Source organism: Pseudorca crassidens, chromosome 12, assembly GCF_039906515.1.
Source record: "Pseudorca crassidens isolate mPseCra1 chromosome 12, mPseCra1.hap1, whole genome shotgun sequence".
In the NCBI taxonomy this organism is placed as follows: Eukaryota; Metazoa; Chordata; class Mammalia; order Artiodactyla; family Delphinidae; genus Pseudorca; species Pseudorca crassidens.
Window position 1 is genome coordinate 64,105,110 of NC_090307.1, and position 22,356 is coordinate 64,127,465.

The window sequence follows — 22,356 nt, forward strand, 5'->3', positions numbered from 1 at the left end:
CTACTCGAAAACTACTTGTTAAACTACTGCTCGAAAGTAACTACACAGAAGTTAGAATTAGGGAAAATACCACTACCTTTCCTAATAAATACGCATTACTATTTATATACATCAGTATTTTTCTGGTCCCCTAAAATAATCACAATCCCATATAACAGTCAAATACTTAGACAAGACCAAAAACCATTTCCTCAATGATAGATACTTAGTTTTCATCTCTTTTGTTTGTTTGGTTTAAAACATTTTACAAGCATTTTATCTACATGTTACACTTCAGAGCTAAAATGAAAATGCGTAGGAACTTCCCTGGTGGTCCAGAGGTTAAGGCTCTGCACTCCCAATGCAGGGGGCTTGGGTTCGATACCTGGGCAGGGAACTATATCCCACACACTGTAACTAAAGATCCCACGTGCTGCAACTAAGACCCAGCGCAGCCAAATAAATAAATATTAAAAAAAAAAAGTGTGATACCCATTAAAAAAAAGTTAAAAAAGAAAATGCACATTTACAAAATGGGGAACGATTTCAAATCTGGTTGATTGTCAACATTCTGCACAGTTCTGCTGCTATTTTAGGGACACCTCTAGCCCAGAGGTGCCGGAAGTACTTTCAAGAGGGAGGCCAGTGGTCACAAGATTTGTCCCAAACCAGTTGTTTTTTTTTTTAATTCTTTTTTTTTTTTTTTTTTGGCTGCGTTGGGTTTTCATTGCTGCGTGCGGGCTTTCTCTAGTTGCAGACAGCAGGAGCTACCGTGCATTGCAGTGAGCATGCTTCTCAGTGTGGTGGCTTCTCTTGTTGCAGAGCACAGTCTCTAGGCACGCAGGCTTCGGTAGTTGTGGCTCGCGGGCTCTAGAGCGCAGGCTCAGTAGTTGTGGCACACGGGCTTAGCTGCTCCGTGGCATGTGGGATCTTCCTAGACCAGGGCTCAAACCTGTGTCTCCTGCACTGGCAGGAGGATTCTCAACCACTGCACCCCAGGGAAGTGCCCAAACCAGTTCTTGAGCATCTATGCATCTCGGTCAATCCACACTTGACACCAGGTCACACTTCACTGACCTCCCCTCAGCTCCAGTCCATCCAAGTTTATCCCCAATACAGGCTCCTCTGGCTTCAGTTCCCAGGTATATCTCCTTTCTGATAAACAGTTGGGCAGACTGCTCTCTCCAAGCCTCCCTACTCAACTTGGCTCTATGGTATTTAATAAACAACTGCTAAACAAAGGAATGAATAGAATATACAAGCAGACAGTGGTGGGCAAGCCAGTAAAAGCAAGATACCAGACAGAGATACTTCCCAAATCTAACGAAGTGTGAACAACAAAAATAACCAAAACTTTTACCATTTCAATTTTTCTTCTGTATTGAAAACAAAAGCAGGGCAGAAGCAAGAAGAACTACAGTCCTGCAGCCTGTGGAACAAAAACCACATTCACAGAAAGATAGACAAGATGAAAAGGCAGAGGGCTATGTACCAGATGAAGGAACAAGATAAAACCCCAGAAAAACAACTAAATGAAGTGCAGATAGGCAACCTTCCAGAAAAAGAATTCACAATAATGATAGTGAAGATGATCCAGGACCTCGGAAAAAGAATGGAGGCAAAGATGGAGAAGATGTAAGAAATGCTTAACAAAGACCTAGAAGAATTAAAGAACAAACAAACAGAGATGAACAATACAATAACTGAAATGAAAACTACACTAGAAGGAATCAATAGCAGAATAACTGAGGCAGAAGAACGGATAAGTGACCGGGAAGACAGAATGGTGGAATTCACTGCCATGGAACAGAATAAAGAAAAAAAGAATGAAAAGAAATGAAGACAGCCTAAGAGACCTCTGGGACAACATTAAACGCAACACGATTCGCATTATAGGGGTCCCAGAAGAAGAAGAGAGAGAGAAAGGACCAGAGAAAATATTTGAAGAGATTATAGTTGAAAACTTCCCTAACATGGGAAAGGAAATAGCCACTCAAGTCCAGGAAGCACAGCGAGTCCCATACAGGATAAACTCAAGGAGAAACATGCCAAGACACACAGTAATCAAACTGGCAAAAATTAAAGACAAAGAAAAATTATTGAAAGCAGCAAGGGAAAAATGACAAATAACATACAAGGGAACTCCCATAAGGTTAACAGCTGATTTCTCAACAGAAACTCTACAAGCCAGAGGGGAGTGGCATGATATACTTAAAGTGATGAAAGGCAAGAACCTACAACCAAAATTACTCTACCCAGCAAGGATCTCATTCAGATTCGATGGAGAAATCAAAAGCTTTACAGACAAGCAAAAGCTAAGAGAATTCAGCACCACCAAACCAGCTCTGAACAAATGCTAAAGGAGCTTCTCTAAGCGGGAAACACAAGAGAAGAAAAGGACCTACAAAAACAAACCCAAAACAATTAAGAAAATGGTCACAGGAACATACATATCGATAATTACCTTAAACGTGAATGGATTAAATGCTCCAACCAAAAGACAGGCTTGCTGAATGGATAAAAAAACAAGATCCATATATATGCTGTCTACAAGAGACCCACTTCAGACCTAGGGACACATACAGACTGAAAGTGATAGGATGGAAAAAGATATTCCATGCTAATGGAAATAAAAAGAAAGCTGGAGTAGCTATACTCGAATCAGATAAAATAGACCTTAAAATAAGGAATGTTACAAGAGACAAGGAAGGACACTACAATCCAAGAAGAAGATATAAAAATTATAAATATATATGGGGGCTTCCCTGATGGCACAGTGGTTGGGAGTCTGCCTGCCGATGCGGGGGACGCGGGTTTGTGCCCCGGACCGGGTGTATCCCGCATGCCGCAGAGCGGCTGGGCCCTGAGCCATGGCTGCTGGGCCTGCGCATCTGGGGCCTGTGCTCCGCAGTGGGAGGCCCACGTACCGCAAATAAATAAATAAATAAATAAATATATACACACACACACACACACACACACACACACACACACACACACACACACACACCCCCAACACAGGAGCACCTCAATACATAAGGCCACTGCTAACAGCTATAAAAGAGGAAATCGACAGTAACACAATAATAGTGGGGGACTTTAACATCTCACTTACACCAATGGACAGATCATCCAAAATGAAAATAAATAAGGAAATAGAGGCTTTAAATGACACAATAGACCAAACAGATTTAATTGATATCTATAGGACATTCCATCCAAAAACAGCAGATTACACTTTCTTCTCAAGTGCACATGGAACATTCTCCAGGACAGATCACATCTTGGGTCACAAATCAAGTCTCAGTAAATTTAAGAAAATTGAAATCATATCAAGCATCTTTTCTGACCACAACACTTTGAGATTAGAAATGAATTACAGGGGAAAAAACGTAAAAAACACAAACACATGGAGGCTAAACAGTATGTTACTAAATAACCTAGAGATCACTGAAGAAATCAAAGAGGACATCAAAAAATACCTAGAGACAAATGACAATGAAAACACGACGATCCAAAACCTATGGGATGCAGCAACAGCAGTTCTAAGAGGGAAGTTTATAGCTATACAAGCCTACCTCAAGAAACAAGAGAAGGGCTTCCCTGGTGGCGCAGTGGTTGAGAGTCCACATGCCGATGCAGGGGACGCAGGTTTGTGTCCAGGTCCGGGAAGATCCCACATGCCGCGGAGCAGCTGGGCCCGTGAGCCATGGCCGCTGAGCCTGCGCGTCCGGAGCTCCGCAACAGGAGAGGCCACAGCAGTGAGAGGCCCGTGTACAGCAAAACAAACAAACAAAAGAAACAAGAGAAATCTCAAGTAAACAATCTAACCTTACACCTACAGGAACTAGAGAAAGAAGAACAAAACCCAAAGTTAGCAGAAGGAAAGAAATCATAAGGATCAGAGCAGAAATAAATGAAACAGAAACAAAGAAAATGATAGCAAAGATCAATAAAACTAAAAGCTCGTACTTTGAGAAGATAAACAAAATTGATAAACCATTAGCCAGACTCATCAAGAAAAAGAGGGAGAGGACTCAAATCAATAAAATTAGATATGAAAAGGGAGAAGTTACAACAGACACCGCAGAAATACAAAGCATCCTAAGAGACTACTACAAGCAACTCTATGCCAATAAAATGGACAACCTGGAAGCAATGGAAAAATTCTTAGAAAGGTATAACCTTCCAAGACTGAACCAGGAAGAAATAGAAAATATGAACAGACCTATCACAAGTAATGAAATTGAAACTGTGATTAAAAATCTTCCAACAAACAAAAGTCCAGGACCAGATGGCTTCACAGGTGAATTCCATCAAACATTTAGAGAAAAGCTAACACCCATCCTTCTCAAACTCTTCCAAAAAATTGCAGAGGAAGGAACACTCCCAAACTCATTCTATGAGGCCACCATCACCCTGATACCAAAACCAGACAAAGACACTACAAAAAGAGAAAATTACAGACCAATATCACTGATGAACATAGATGCAAAAATCCTCAACACAATACTAGCAAACAGAATCCAACAACAAATTAAAAGGATCATACACCATGATCAAGTGGGATTTATTCCAGGGATGCAAGGATTCTTCAATATACGCAAATCAATCAATGTAATACACCATATTAACAAACTGAAGAAGAAAAATCGTATGATCATCTCAAGAGATGCAGAAAAAGCTTTTGACAAAATTCAACGCCCATTTATCATAAAAACTCTCCAGAAAGTGGGCATAGAGGGAACCTACCTCAACATAATAAAGGCCATATACGACAAACCCACAGCAAACATCATTCTCAATGGTGAAAAACTGAAAGCATTTCCTCTATGATCAGGAACAAGACAAGGATGTCCACTCTCACCACTATTATTCAACATAGTTTTGGAAGTCCTAGCCAAGGCAATCAGAGAAGAGAAGAAAAGAAAAGTAATACAAATTGGAAAAGAAGTAAAACTGTCACTGTTTGCAGATGACATGATACTATAGAGAATCCTAAAAATGCCACCAGAAAACTACTAGAGCTAATCAATGAATTTGGTAAAGTTGCAGGATACAACATTAATGCACAGAAATCTCTTGCATTCCTATACACTAATGATGAAAAATCTGAAAGAGAAATTATGGAAACACTCCCATTTACCACTGCAACAAAAAGAATAAAATACCTAGGAATAAACCTACCTAGGGAAACAAAAGACCTGTACGCAGAAAACTATAAGACACTGATGAGAAAAATAAAGATGATACAAACAGATGGAGATATATACCATGTTCTTGGATTGGAAGAATCAACATTGTGAAAATGACTATACTACCCAAAGCAATCTACAGATTCAGTGCAATCCCTATCAAATTACCAATGGCATTTTTTACGGAACTACAACAAATCATCTCAAAATCCGTATGGAGACACAAAAGACCCCGAATAGCCAAAGCAGTCTTGAGGGAAAAAAAACGGAGCTGGAGGAATCAGACTCCCTGACTTCAGACTATACTACAAAGCTACAATAATCAAGACAATATAGTACTGGCACAAAAACAGAAACATAGATCAATGGAACAAGGTAGAAAGCCCAGAGATAAACCCACACACCTATCGTCAACTAATCTATGACAAAGGAGGCAAAGATATACAATGGAGAAAAGAGAGTCTCTTCAGTAAGTGGTGCTGGGAAAACTGGACTGCTACATGTAAAAGAATGAAATTAGAACACTCCCTAACACCATATACAAAAATAAACTCAAAATGGATTCGAGACCTAAATGTAAGACCAGACACTATAAAACTTTTAGAGGAAAACATAGGAAGAACACTCTTTGACATAAATCACAGCAAGATTTTTTTGATTCACCTCCTAGAGTAACGGAAATAAAAACAAAAATAAACAAATGGGACCTAATGAAAGTTCAAAGCTTTTGCACAGCAAAGGAAACCATAAACAAGACGAAAAGACAACCCTGAGAATGGGAGAAAATATTTGCAAATGAATCAACAGACAAAGGATTCATCTCCAAAATATATAAACAGCTCATGCAGCTCAATATTAAAGAAATAAACAACCCAATCAGAAAATGGGCAGACCTAAACAGACACTTCTCCAAAGAAGACATACAGATGGCCAAGAAGCACATGAAAAGCTGCTCAACATCACTAATTATTAGAGAAATGCAAATCAAAACTACAATGAGGTATCACCTTACACCAGTTAGAATGGGCATCATCAGGAAATCTACAAACACAAATGCTGGAGAGGGTGTGGAGAAAAGGGAACCTTCTTGCACTGTTGGTGGGAATGTAAATTGACACAGCCACTATGGAGAACAGTATGGAGGTTCCTTAAAAAACTAAAAATAGAATTACCATATGATCCAGCAATCCCACTACTGGGCATATACCCAGAGAAAACCATAATTCAAAAAGACACATGCACCCCAATGTTCATTTCAGCACTATTTACAATAGCCAGGTCATGGAAGCAACCTAAATGCCCATCAACCGGCAAATGGATAAAGAAGTTGTGGTATATGTATACAATGGAATATTACTCGGCCATAAAAAGGAATGAAATTGAGTCATTTGTTGAAACGTGGATGGATCTAGAGACTGTCATAAGGACTGAAGTAAGTCAGAAAGAGAAAATCAAATATCGTATATTAATGCATGTATGTGGAACCTAGAAAAATGGTACAGATGAACTAGTTTGCAGGGCAGAAGTTGAGACACAGATGTAGAGAACAAACGTATGGACACTAAGCGGGGAAAGTCACAGTGGGGTGGGGATGGTGGTGTGCTGAATTGGGTGATTGGGATTGACATGTATACACTGATGTGTATAAAACTGATGACTAATAAGAAACTGCAATATAAAAAAAACAAAAAAACCAACTAATATTAAACTTTCTTTGGGCTATTTGTAGGGAAATATGTTAATATAAGTGTTTACATGAAATTTCATGACATGAAATTTCTAAAAATCTTGTATGTTCTGGTATAATGTTGTAAGTCATGACTCCAGTTATTACTTTATAATGTATATCTCAGACAAAAAAAAAAGAAAAAGAAAAAAAGAAACACCTTAGTAACAACAAGGACACCCATCCCTGAGCTCCTTGGAGATATATCTGATTCTAGGGCTGGGGCAGAAAATACACATGATAAGCCTTGAAGCATCTTGTAGTGCCAGAAAGTAAGGATGTGCTCAAAAACACAAAAGGATGGGGCACATCAAAGGGACATGGGAGGGCTTCCCTGGTGGTGCAGTGGTTGAGAGTCCGCCTGCCGATGCAGGGGACATGAGTTCGTGCCCCGGTCCGGGAAGATCCCACATGCTGCGGAGCGGCTGGGCCCGTGAGCCATGGCCGCTAAGCCTGTGCATCCAGAGCCTGTGCTCCGTAACGGGAAAGGCCACAACAGTGAGAGGCCCACGTACTGCCAAAAAAAAAAGGGACATGGGAGCCAACCTGAAGGAGCTTCCAATGGCCACAGCTTGAACAATTTGAGCAACAAAAGAAATAACATGGTAACAGATAACGCGTAAAACATACGTGGATCCAGACTTAATAAATGATTGAATAAATAAGTAAATGGGGAGAAGAATCAAATCTTCCTTACAGAAGAATTCCAAAAAATACTGAGTAGATATTCACCACTCCAGGAGGAGGCCCCGTGAATGCAGACTGGACTCAGTAACTCCCTTCCAAAGAATAAGGTATAGAAAAGGGAAAAACAGTAAAACTCTTTATTGGAGAAACCTGGCAAACAAGGCTCACATCCCCAGTGGTGCTGTATGGATATCATGTGCCTCAATCCAGTGTGACGAGGGGAGCCCTTCCCCTTTCTGGTACTCTTCGCTCAAACGCATAACCCCAGCCTAGTCAAGAAAACAGCAGGAAAACCTAAATGCAAGGACATTCTGCAAAACCCCCAACCAGTACTCCTCAAGACTCTCAAGGTCATGGGAAACAAGGAAAGTCTGAGAAACTGCCACAGAGAGAAGAGACTAATGAGCCATGATGACTAAATGCAACCAGGTGTCCTGGGTGGGATTCTGGAACAGAAAAAGGACACTAATAGAAAAACTAGGGAACTCCAAGTGAAGTCTGAAGTTTAGTTAATAGTGATATGCCATTAGTTAGTTTTGACCAACGTACCCAGTAATATAAGATGTTAACATTAAGGGAAACAGGTGAGAGGCACACAGGAACCCTCTGCACTATTTTTGCAACTTTTCTTCAATCTAAAATTATCTCAAAATTTATTTAAAAAACATTAAATTTGGCAATTTAGCAACACGCAATATTTTCCTCATAGTTTTAAACAGGAATCTGGGAGACGGTAGTTTCTTTTTTTCCTACTTAGCCAACAGGAAGCAAATGGGAAATATAATACGACTCCAATATTATGAAAGTGGGATGGGAACTGTTGCCATTTAACAGAACCTACCAAGCAGGAAAGCGATTCCCACCTTACAAATAAAACAGGCAGAGTGTAACTCATCATCTCTTATCAACATATAGTCCTTGGTAAACCAATGATTTCTTTTCCTTCTAAAGTTGAGTCAAAACTCTTAGTAAGACAAATCGTTTCCCAAAAGAGTCCCAACTTACTTACGTATCAATATGTATATGTGACTGATATTTTTCCACCGTTTTCCTTTGCATAAGGCAGAAATACAGGTACAAAACCACAAATGCATTATTCCAAAATTTCTCCCAAAAATGTCTGTGGCCATTCTCACACAACCCAAATGGAAGTATGTTGGAGAGTAAACTGGAGTTAAAACTGACAGCAATCTTAACTGATTATAGCTAAAATATCTTAATCTTGCAAATGGTCATCTGGACACATGGTTAAAGCCCCTCCCCCCCAACCCAGGGCCCAGAAGGAGACTGTGTAAGGGAGCAGGTTCCAAATTGACCTGCATTAGCTTCACGGTAAACTGATCACTGTTTATGTTCTGTTTTCTCCTCTATAATGACTAAACTTGGACACTGCTTGCACGTAGTAGGGACTCAGTGCATGTTTTTAAAATTGAATTAAGCCTACATATCTGGACATATTGTTCACATGGAATAATTCTTACCTATTGCTGTTAACTGACAAGGTATTTCACCAACCCCTAATACTGTTATTCACCCCCAACCGCTACCCTGGACACACACACCTCAAGTATTCCTTTCATTTAATGATCAGAATGTAAACACTCAAGAAAAATATCAAGAGTGAACAAAAATTAATCGTTTTAAATATGTTTTCACTATTTCAACCTTCTCCGCAAATATTCTCTCTTTAAATTCAAAAAGGATATTATTCCGAGACCACTTCCCCACCAAACTGGCATGAACCCTGCTGAGAAGCCTCACGGATCACATCCTCTTTTCAAATCCCAAACAAAGCCCCAATGTTCCCTATACCAAGGGATGCCTTTATTAATATGCACGCAGTCCTTCATTGTTCCTCCCAGGAAAACCTATCACTACCCTTACAATGATTTTAAAACAAGATGTACTCATAATTTTGCAAGTGCTCTTTATACATCTAAAGCTAAAGGTACATCAAAAATTTTGAAACCAAATCTGAAACAAAGTTATTTTTGTCAGACGGGTATTTAAGGTCTACAAGGCTGCTAAGACCATGCAATGGTTCTAAGCTCTAGTACTACCATTAATAATTCTTTGTGGCATCCCAGAAAAAAACGAGTTATAATCTTGTGGAGATTGGAATATAACCTAAATTCCATCAATGATTACTTTCTAAAGAAAGTGTATACTAAAATGTGTCTAAAGACCAGTTAAGTGCCCTGGTTAAAAATAGCAGATTGTATATCAAGAGGCTGAGTGCCTTTGACTCATTAATTAATGGTGTGAATGAAAACTTCACCAACCTGTATGTAATAAACTTTTACCAAACAATAAGGTCTTTTTATGACTACAAGTTCATAAACATTGGGGAAAATAAAAATTTTAAGTAAGCCACCTAAGATAAATCATAAACCCTCTTGATTCTAATCAACAAATCACCCTCCCGTCATCACAGAAATACTTCATAAAATGTACTACCCATTTTAAGATCCTGATTCATAATTTAACCTCTTCCTCCTAAGGTATTCTCTAAAGAACTAGTTTTCCTTCTTTTTTAATCTCCTTCAGTCCTATATCACACTGCTTTCATGGCCATGTTAGTAAAATGACTTTGAGTTACATCTGAATGCTAAATAAAATTATTCATTCTTCATTGTTTTCTTCCAATATTGGTTTCATTTCCATGCCTCCCACATTTTTCTATTTCTCTTATATGTATTTCTAATTTTTTTAATTCAACCTGAATGTGAATACTCTGCACGTGTCGATACTATTAAAACAAGAATAAAATCAATTACTGATACATTCAATTCCAAAACAAGTCAATAATGAGTGTGAAGTGCTATTTCTTCCTATGGGACTAAATGGAGCGATACTGCTGATAGTGGTAAGAACCAACTATTCAACTCAACAGCAGAGAACAGTGGCCAGCTGAAAGATTCACACGCTTGAAGATTACAGCTGGGATCCATTTCCCCACACTAAACACAATCCACGGCACCACCCATCATTGGCTAGACCAATGGTTCTCAACACGGGACAGGTGGCCATGTCTGAAGCGTTTACTCAGGGAAGGGGGGCAGGTGATTACTGGCATCTGGTGGGTAGAGACCAGGGATGCTGCTAAACATCCTACACAGGCACAGGACAGCCCCCACACAAAGAGTTATTCAGTCAAAAATGTCAGTGCATAGGCTGAGAATCCCTGACCTAGACATGTGTCCCAATTCTGAGTAAAAATTACAGAACAGCTGGACAGAGACACCGTGGTGCTGTGAAAGGACCGCAAGATCAGGAGACGGAGAGACCTAAAACTTACTGAGTACCTGCTACATACCAAGCCTTGCGTTAGGCACTTTACACATACCATCTCACTTAAACCTCTATCCCGTAGGGAAAAAGTGATCTATTCTCACTTTACAGATGAGAAGGTTGCACTCAGGGAGATTAAGGAACTTATTCAAGGTCACTCAGCTAGAAAGGGGAGGAATCATGATTCCAATTGAAACCAAGTTTGTTCCATTCCACAATACTACAAAGGCTAGAGGTTAAAAGACCTGGATTTGATTCAAAGAGTTACCAGTATGAATTCAAGCACATCACTTAACTTCCTAAACCTGCATTTAGAAAATAAGTCAATGGATAACACGTGAAAATACAAATGCTGTCGACTGCCACCATACAATCATGTTAAACATCTTACAATGAAAAACAAAGTGCTTCTTAGAATGGAGGTTCAAGATTACCATTTTTCCTTAAAAATAGAATTTATACAAGTGTGCAAAGTACCAAGTTATACAGAGTTTTTAAGAATCAGGGTAAATGTTCAGAAGACGTTGTGCCTTCCATAGCCACACAACAACTCTTAATACTAAGAAGAAATAAATTATCTAATATAAACACTATTTTAGTATGAACTTCCCAAATTTTTAATCAATCAGCCCCAAAATGCTCAAGACCATATCGGCAACTTTGGGCTCTCTCCACAAGTGGCAGCAAAGGTCACAAGCAGAACTAAGTAGGAAGAGCATGGATCACAAGTCCATTACTGCTGCTGCAGGAAACAACTCTGCCATTCTCTCCAGAAAGAGAGAATGTATTACATTGAAGTCAACACGTTATCATTCATATGACTGATGCAAAAAGTAATTCACTTCAACATAAGGTTATGATTTTTTTAAAAAATACCACCAGAATCCATTAGTCTTTGACAACTAAACTACTAGTAGGTCCACAAACATAACTTGAACTCTGGGATTAAGTTCAAGGACAATGTAAATCCAGTTTGTTCCTTCTGGAAATCACCACTACCAATGCTACTTCTAAAAGGAGGTTGCATATAACCATTTTTCCCCTTGAAACACTGGATCTCAAGGCATGACTTTGCTGTATTTTATGAAAGTATCTTTTCATATCATATTAATACACTGTAAATAAATTATAATTGCAAGTATTTCCCACTAATATTGTCCAAGTTTAAAAGCAATAGACACATCAAATGAACTAAAAGACCTGTTTGAAATAATTTCAAAAGAATCGTAAAAAGACTGGCTTTAAATAAATTAAAATTCTAAAAGTCTGTTTACCTGACACCGAAAATAAATAATAAATGTTCTGTTGGAACTGAAAGAATTGATAACATACTCTTGACTGTTCTCTATTTTAATCAATTTAATAAGTCACTTTACTAATTCTGAAGTACATCTTTCACCTTAAGCATTTTGACACTTTCACCAACTTTTTAAGTAAGGGTGGATTTTCTTTTTTTAATGCTTTTAATAGATCTGTCTCTCAAAATGCTGAATTAGATAAAAACTGATTGGAGAAACCTATTATCAATCTTCTCTTCATCATCAATAGATATCTGGGTAAGCCGTAGCTATATGTTGATGGGAAGGTGATAATCTTGAAGAATTTACATTAGATAATGACCTAAGTAAAATCCATTTATCTGACATCCTGTCAACTTTTTACTTTACAAGCTTGTTTTTCATCACAACAAATATTAATGTACAGGGAAATCGTACTGTTTATCTTTATGTTAATTCAGCCTCTTCATTTCTCCCAAAATAGCAGCATTCTCCTCAGGGCCCAGATTTTTTTACATTCCCAACCGAGGGAATATCGTTGCCAGTCTTTGAAAAGTACCATCGGCTGACAGCTCCTTGCGAAAGCGCAGCCCTCCTACCAGCGCATCACACCCCCCCCTCCCCGACCAGGTCTTGGCGAACGCCTGCAGCGCCGAACACATCCCACCCGGGCTCGGCCGCGAGCAGCACGAGCGCGCAGAGCCGGCCTCCCGCGTCCGGGGACCGACCCCACTCCCCTTCTCCGGAGCCTCGGTGCCCCGACAGGCCGCGCACTGACACTCGGACCCCCGCCCCACTCCCGGCGCAGCCGCCCGCCCACGCTCCTGCCCACGCTCAGACCTAAGCGGGCCGCGCTCGGCCGCAGGCCCTGCCCGCTTCCCTGGCCTCCCGTGAGGGGTGGGGGGCCGCAGGGCGGAAGGGCCCGGGGCCTTGGCGAGGGTCCTCCAGTAGGAGACTGGGCGGAGAGGGAGCGGCGCTGGGGCGGAAGGGCCGGGGCCTGGGGGGCCAGGTCCTCCTGGAGCCGGGGTGGGGGTCCTCCGTGGGCCGTGGGAGATGGGGGCCATGGGGCGGAAGGGCACGGGGCTAGGGGTCGCGGGGGTTGGGGGAAGGGCCCGCGGCGGGGTCCTTCTGTGGGAGAAGGGGGTCTCGGGGGGCGGCTCACCCGCGGCGGCGTCCGGCTCTCCCGCGTCGCCGGCGGCGGGCGCCAGGGTGACGGCGCCGTCCCTCCACACGCGGATCTGCGCGGCCGAGCGCACCCGGCGGCGGGGCTGGCGGCGGCCGGCGTCCGCGGCGCGCAGGGAGCCGCAGCACTGGTAGCACACAGCCCACGCCTGCTCCTCGTTGATGGGCTGATTGTAGAGCCGCAGGATTTCCTCCAGGCTCAGCGTGTGCTGCGGGCCCGCGGCCGCCCCGGGCTCCGGAGGCCCCTCGCCGCCCTCCGGGCCGGCCGGCTGAGCCATCCCGTGGGTCGCGCCGCGCTCCGGGCGCCGCGTCTCCTCAGCTGCCGAGCATATTCTCCGCGCACCGCCGCCGCCGCCTCATCCCCGGAACCCCGCCCAGCGGGCCGCGCGCGCCGCCGCGGGGACGGGGGTGGACGGGGCGGAGACCAGGCCGGGTACGGGCCTTAGGCCGGGCCGGAGAACCGGACAGGGGAGGGTCAGGAACGAGGCGCGATGCTGCGTACCCTACAAGACCGCAGCCAGCCGGTAGCAGCGCAATGGCGTCCGCGGACCCGCCCTCCGAGCCCCGCCCCAGGGGCGCGCCCCGCCCAGAACCCCGCCCCCACTTAGAACCCCGCCTCCATGGTCTGCCTGGGTCCTCCCCGCCCTCTGAGTCCCGCCTCTGTCCCGGGTTCTCCTGGCACACCGAGCCCCGCCCCCGGGTTGGCCCCGCCACCGGGGGGGTCCGCCCCACCCCGCCCCACCCCGCCCCACCCCGCCCCGCACGTGCACCCACACCCGCGCGAACACCCGCGCCCAGGTCCAGTCTCTGCGCACTGGCCGACTTCGTAGTACCCTGGCCTCGCCCCCCGCGTCCCCGTGCCCTGCCCTGCTCCGTCGAATACTGTCGCCATCAACGCACCGGACCGTTCGCTTGGATAACTTCCCTCTCCACTCCCAACTCCATCCTAAGCCCCATGAGGACAGGGTCTTTTCGGGTTTTGCTCACAGGCTTCTCCCAAGCGCACAGATCAGGGCCTGGGGTACAAGCTTGTTGCAAACAATCTGCAGACGTTCCCTCGGATTCGCTTGTGACGTTTGTACAACTCTTCACCAAGATGATGTTCCCAGTGACCACACGCCTCGTAGCCCAGTTAACCCAGTCTATTCATACCTCATAGAACCGATAGGACAGGGGCAAAACTGAACTGGGGCATTCAGCCATAGAATAAAAGAAGTCCTCCTAGGCCTGGGCCTCGCTGAACTCATTAAGTGCACAATAAAACACATAATTCTTAGATAAAACAATCGCTCATTGGCAAATAAGTTTAACTGGTAACATTCCACTCTGAGACTAGTCCAGTATGAGAACCTTAGAGTTGAAAGCATCAACCAAGTAAGAAATGGATCTATACTAAGTACCAATAAACCTTCTAAGGCAGTTTTATGTGCAGTATTAATATTGCACTCTCAACAACTGCATCTTGCCATAGAAATTACAACGGTCATTGTAATGCCTAAGACACCACAGTACATACAGCAGGAGCGGGGAGAAGAGAGGAAAGCAGAAGGATATAAGAGTAAGAAATTGAAAGACGGGAGGAAAAAGTTTCTCCCTAGGCACCCTATTATAATTTCATTACAAGAGATACAAAAAAACCCTTTAAAGTAACATCACTTAATTATGTGTTCATAATCCAATTTGTGAAAATGCATATGTGTGCCACATACCTGACGAGAAAAGGTCTAATGCCTTATATGATATAGATAGAATAGATAGATATAGATATACAAAACCTCTTGATTAAAAACATAGAAACAATTACTAAATTTTTCTAGTTTGCTTAGGCCCTGTGTGAATTTTGAAAATACAAACGGCTTTAAAATACTGACTTTTTTTGGCATCTTAGTGCCCCGACCAGGGATAGAACCCGAGCCCCCTGCAATAGAAGAACGGAGTCTTAACCACAGGACCGCCAGAGAAGTCCCTAAAATACTAGTTTGAACAATGCAGTAAAACAGCGGGTCTACTTTTATAGACAATAGCACCATCTTCTGGCCTTATGGGATATTGCTGCAGTGTTGCGCTTGGACAACAACAGCCAAAAATCACTAACATTTTTGTCCTTTCCCCACCCCTCAAAAGACAAGCAAATGATTTAATCAGCTGAGCAATCCATGAGCCAGACACCTGCTACCCCTGGCACAGGGCAGCAAGTAAATCTCAAGTAAAGATAACGATGACAGGAAGAAGGAAGGGAGTGGAAGTGAGGAAAAGAAGCCCAAATTTTATCTCAAATGTTATCTTTAAAACCAATTCACAACAGAAGGATGTTTTTCCCTTCGTAAGTGATAATTTTTTTAAATATGAATACATTTTAGTAAGAAAAATACTTTGGTACTGACTCACAGGAATATACAATATTACATACAACAAAACGGCTTTTGTTTTGTTTTTGCCAAACACAAATTCATGACTAATATACTGTGTTTAAAGTAAACTTCTTGCCTTTGTGAGCTTATATGGAATTAAGTTGAGGCAATATGACAAGTTAAATGTTTGATCCTTCTGTATACAGTAAAAATAAAAGGTAAATCCTTAAAAAATCCTAGCTATCTTCTATTATATTGATAAATCTAGTCAATGTATACCCTGAACCCTTGATGCTTTTTTATACAAAGACAGTATAATTGTACTAATATTTATATGATTTTCAGAACCCTTTATAATTTTGATAAGCCTCACTGTCCACCACCACCACCACCCCCAGGACTCTTAGAAAGTGACTGCTGACAGCTCAAAGGCTCTCAGAGGCTGACACGATCTCTGCAGGTCCAAGCAACACTGTGGGATAACCCGGGACCTCCCCATTTTCTCATTTTCAACTCAAAATCGAAGATTCAAATACCTTTATGTACAGTATACTTTGTTCCAATTTCTGTCATTGATTTTGTTTTTGTATCCTGTGGCTTCACCACCCTTAAAAAATTGCTCTGTGTAGTTAAAATATCTGAACAACTCAAATTAACGTTTGAATGCTGTCTTCAAAGTGCCGTGAGGTCTGTGAAAAGTGGTGGCCCGTGTTAACTCTGAATATGACTTTAGTTTTTGTTGATTTTATTGTTGTATTTATTTAAAAAACAGAACCCTTGAAATGTTGTCTTGTATTTAATTATCATTTTTGCAGAATAAATGTACTTCATGCTTCACACTCTTGATGTGCCGGCTGAGCTGCTCCGAGTCTTTCGGGGAGCACACTGCCTGTGCAGCCCAAGCTTATCCCAGACACTCCCAGACAATTGCTCCTAAGAGGCACATTCACCTAGAAAAGTGCACCAAAAAGGAAAAAATAGAACAGCATATTTTTTTCAGTGTTATAACCTAGATTTTTCACTGCCTACAATTATAATACCTTATAACTTTACAGTGATATTTTATACTTTCAAAGTGCTTTCTTCAGTTATACAACTTGAAGATCAGATATTATTTATCTCACAGATGACATCGTACAGATGACAAAATACAGGGCTGGTAATGAAAGATGTAGACTGGGATCCAGGCCTCCTGATCAGCCCAGCTCTTTCTGCTACACTAAAACGTCTCTCAACTAGCCCAGAACAATTTAAAAAGTCCTCACACTTCATCTCATCCTGTACCAAGCAGGAGTACAGTAAAAAGCAGATGCTTTAAAATTTGTACATACCAATATGATCGATTAAACTTCTGATAGTTTAAACACTTTAAATAAATGATGTGATGCCCCATCTCCCTTGATTGGTCCTTGTGAATTCATTAGCACTTAAGTTTCACCCCAGCAGTTATCTCCCCACAGTAGTACTCATCTTCAAAGCAATCTATATGACTTCATCCCCATCAAAGGGCTGTAAATGATCACTCCTCTAAGGAGGTGAATTCCATCAACAATCCTAAATGCAATTTGAAACTCATCTCTTGTAATCAGTTATCAGATTGAATATTAACCAAAATCTTTAAAATCTGTCATGAAAATTAGCATGTAACCTTATATGCAGAACTAGAAGTACATAGGCCAGATAAGAACAACAGAATTGGTTTCCTCAAGTCTATAAACTTGTAAAGAATTAGCTTTTTTCTTATGGCAAGGATACATGTTTATTGGAAAACATTTAGTAAATATCCATTAATGCCCTTTTACTAAGTTATAACCTAAACCAGTGTTTTTCCACATTTTCATTCTGCATCATCTAATATGTAAGTTTACCTATCCTACCTTGATTAGATAAATTTATATACCTATTGATAAAAATTGAGGAAAAGTAGAGGAATGAGGTAAAACATATGAAGAGTAGCATATCGGTATGTCCATGGGGGACTCTGGAAAATCATAGGCCAAACAATAGTCATGTTTCAACTTCTTAATGTGATTCTCCTTTGAAACAATTATTTTAAAACCAACAAGGAGAGATGGTATTCTCATCCTGAATATAAGTAAAATTATTAGCTTCAATTAGTTAAGAAGATTTGATTTGGAAAAATCTCATAGATCTAAATTTTAAGCCAAGCCACTATTTTACTCTTAGAGAAATTTGAGTCTGCAGGAGATATGTGCATGCTCATTCCTCTCAAGAATTGAAAGTTGTAACCCTTGCTCATACTTTCTGCCCAGTCATCATAATCCTTCTAAAGAGAAGAAAATCATTGACATTGAAATTCATAAAGACATGACTCCCAGATTTCAACCTGAAGCTCTACAATATTTTAAACAAACTTCCTCACTATTCTTTTATTGGTATTATTATTCCCTTGCAAGATTTGGTAAGTAATGGTCATTCTTCAACTGTAATACTTTCATAATGCCACTGACATTTTCAGTTTTAACTAAATTATATACATTTTTTTCTTTTTAGCAGAAGCAAATTTTAATTTTACTTATGTTACAGGATTATAAATATTGGGCCAACTTTCCTCATCCACAGCAGGGCACCGAAGTAACCACCCAGATAATGTAGGCCAACTATTCACAACTTTTATTCTGATTTAACACATAAGATAGAAGGCATTCATTTATATAACAATCCTACAAGCATATCTAGGGATATTTGAAATTCTCAGCCACCTACCTATTTATACTTCCACTGATTTCTCTCCACTCAAGAAAGCATGTCATTATGCAAGACAATGAACATGACAAAACTAAACACCTAACAGCATAGGCTTAGCACCTTAAGTTTGCCTTAATTATTCTACAGTAAATTAACACATTAATATTTAAATGAAATTCTTTCAAAGCACCTAAAAATGTGTAAAATAACTAAGAAGAACTTATAAAGTAATAGAAGTGTATTAAAAAAGATTACCCACAACTCCAGGCAGGTCCCCTCTCATAATCTCATTTTACAAACAGGCAAATGAGGCCTGGCCCAGAAAGATCAGCCTGCTGCAGTCCTGTCGTTATCAACTCAGATATAAGACCGCAGCTGGCCATCAACTTTTACCTGTACAGACCACAACACGAAAACTAGCATTTTTCAGTGATTAAGTAAAGTACCAACTGATTGGAATCTCTATTATACATATTTTAGAACAATAATATAACATGTGAAGACATTCAATGTCTCAAAAAGACTTTAATTAATTCTGAATAAGTCTTTGAAAAAGAACCTAATATTGCCAGGGAAAATTAAAAATAAGTAACTGGGCTTCCCTGGTGGTGCAGTGGTTGAGAGTCCGCCTGCCGATGCAGGGGACACGGGTTCGTGCCCCGGTCCGGGAGGATCCCACGTGCTGCGGAGTGGCTGGGCCCGTGAGCCATGGCCGCTGAGCCTGCACGTCCGGAGCCTGTGCTCCGCAATGGGAGAGGCCACAGAAGTGAGAGGCCCGCGTACCGCAAAAAAAAAAAAAGAAGTAAAAAGAAGTAACTACTGAATTAATTTCATCTACCATATTTAAAACAACCTCTACTTGTAATATACAAGCTATTTAACCAATTCTTACAATCAGGTTTATTAAAAACTGAAGGTTCCAATTTAACATGTTTTACCTAATCCAAAGACACTAGTTTTAGTAATATAATGCCAGAAAAAAGTAATCAAGTTTGATTTGAAACATTATTTACAACTTTAGTTTAAAAAATTAAAAATTCCATATATTTAACAATCCAGTCAAAAGGCAGAGTGTAAAAAAAAAACAAGATTCTACTATATGCCATCCATGGGAGATACACTTTATGTTGAAAGATACAGATTACTTGAAAGTTAAAGGATGGAAGAAGATACAATCATGCAGACAGCAACCATAAGAAAACAAAACAGAGTTTAAAACAAAAATATTATTATACATAAATAAAAATATTATTAGAGATAAAGGGATATATGCGTATAACAATTATAAATATATATAACAGAGCACCAAAATACATGAAGCAAAAACTGACAGGAATGGAGACTTCCCTCGTGGTCCAGTGGTTAGGGCTCTGCACTTTCACTGCTGTGAGCCTGGGTTCAATTCCAGGTCAGGAAACTAAGATCCTATAAGTGGCATGGAATGGCAAAAAAGAAAAAACCTGACAGGAATGAAGGGAGAAATAGGCAATTCAACAATAACAGTTGTTGACTTCAATATTCCACTTTCATTAGTGATTGAACAACTAGGTTAGAACCACTAATGGACAGATCAGCAAGGAAATATTTGAACAACACTATGCCCAGCAGGCATCTAGAGAACACTCCACCCAACAACAGAATATACATTTTTCTCAAGTGCACATGTGAACATTCTCCAGGATAAGCAGTATATTATAAAACAAACCTCAATAAATGTAAAAGGATAGAAATAATACAGAGTATGTTCCCCAACCACAATAAAATGAAATTAGAAATTAATGTAGCAGGGGAAAAAATTGGGTAACTCACAAATACATGGAAATCAACACATTCCTAAATAGCCAATGGGTTAAAGAAGAAATCAAATGGGAAATCAGAAAATACTTTGAGATGGAGGAAAATGAAGAACAACATACCAAAACTTATGGGATGCACCTAAAACAGTGCTTAGAGGAAAATTTATAGCTGTAAATGACTATATTAAGAACAATCTCAAATCAATAACCTGTGTACCTTACACTAGAAAAAGAAGAGCAACTAAACCTAAAGCAAGAAGGACACAAATAACAAAGATCAGGGTGGAAATTAATGAAATAGGGAATAGAAAAACAAAGAAAAATCAATAAAACCAAAACCCAATTCTTTGAAAAGATCAACAAAATTGACAAACCCTTAGCTAGACTGACCAAGAAAAAAAAAAGGGAGAGAGAGCAGACTCCAATTACTAGAATAAGAAATGAAAGAGAGGACATTACCATTGACCTTATAGGAATAAAAAGGTATAAAGGAATACTATGAACAATTGTATTATACATCAAAATTAGATAACTTAGACGAAATGGACAAATTCCTATAGAGACACAAACTACCAAAACTGCCTTAAGAAAAAAAATAGACAATCTGGATAGACCTATAACACCTGAAGAGATTGACTTAGTAATCAAAAAACTACACAACGTAACACCCAGGCCCAGATGGCTTCCAAATTCTACCAGTTAAAGTGAGAAATGACAAAAATTTTTCACAAACTCTTCCCCAAAAATAGAAGCAGCGGGCGGGGGGCGAGGAACACTTCCAACTCATTTTGTGAGACCAGTTACTCTGATAACAAAATCAAAGACATCACAAGGAAAGTAAACTACAAACCAGTATCGCTTATGAATATGGACACAAAAATCCTCAACAAAATAGTACTAGCGAACTGAACATAGCAACATATAAAAAGAATTATACACCTTGACCAACTACAATTTGTCCCAGAAATTCACGGTTGGTTTAACATTTGGTAATTAATTCATGTAATATGCCATATCAATAGAATAAGAAACAAAAATCACATAATCGTCTTAATAGACACAGAAAGAGTATTTGACAAAACCCAGTACCCTTTTGTGATTAAAAATTTTTTAAAGGAGGAGTAAAATGGAACTCCCTCAACCTAATAAAGGGCATCAATGAAAAAACCAGTTAACATCACAGTTAATGGTGAAAGACTAGATGATTTCCCCTGAGATCATGAATAAGACAAGGATGTCCGCTTTCATCACTTCTATTCAACATTGTGCTTGGGGGTACCAGCCAGGGTAATTAGGCAAATAAGTGAATGAATAAGTAAATACATCCAGATCAGAAAAGAAGTAAAACTATCTCTCCTTGCAGATAACTTGATTGTGTATAAAGAAAATCCTAAGGAATCCATCAAAAGAAAAAAACTATTAGAACTAATAAGTGAGTTCAGCAAGGTTGCAGGATACATTAATATACAGAAATCAATTGTATTTCTGTACACCTTCAATGAACAATGCAAAAATAAAATTAAGGGAAAAAATCCATTTACAATAGCATCAAAAATAATAATAGGAATAAATTTAACAAAAAAAGTACAAAACTTACACTCCGAACACTACATTGTTGAAGGAAATTAAAGATTTAAAATAAATGTGAAAACAACCCAAGCTCATGAATCATAAGGTTTAGCATTATTAAGATGGTGATACTACCCAAAGCAAGACACAAATTCAAGGCAACCTAGAATCCTGCCTGCCTTTTTGTAGAAATTGACAAGCTGATTCTAAAATTCATATGAAATTGCAAAGGACCCAGAATAGCCAAAACAATCTTGAAAAAGGACAAAGTTGGAAGACTCTCACACTTCCCAATTTCAAAACTTACAACAAAGTAGTGATAATCAAAATGTATGGTACCAGCACAACAGAAGAGACCAGGACAACAGGAACATGCATTTGTAATTATAACTGAAGTTGTGCTCTAGATGCAGAATATGCTATAAACTATATGTTAAGGTTCTTCGAAATTGGATGGCTTCTAGTTCATGTGTCTGGTTATTTTGTTAAGATTTTACATACGCTTTGGCTAGTCTCAAATGATTTCTTAACTACCAACTGCTGGAAAGCAATGCTACTTTCATTGATATAACAGGTAGGTGCATGTTAAAAAAC

At 40.2% G+C, this 22,356-nt stretch overlaps 1 protein-coding gene across 7 annotated transcripts in view; it reads right to left on the reverse strand.

The window, feature by feature from the left end:
- The window catches only part of SPIRE1 (spire type actin nucleation factor 1), a 206,563-nt gene extending 192,677 nt beyond the window's left edge, over positions 1 to 13,886 (reverse strand). For all 7 annotated transcript variants that reach the window (XM_067699770.1, XM_067699767.1, XM_067699769.1 and 4 more), the window contains exon 1: positions 13,318 to 13,886. In XM_067699770.1, the coding sequence (XP_067555871.1) occupies positions 13,318 to 13,615 (298 nt within the window). In that variant the 5' untranslated portion in view covers positions 13,616 to 13,886. The remainder of the gene's footprint in view (positions 1 to 13,317) is intronic.
- Between the last annotated feature and the right edge of the window lie 8,470 nt (positions 13,887 to 22,356).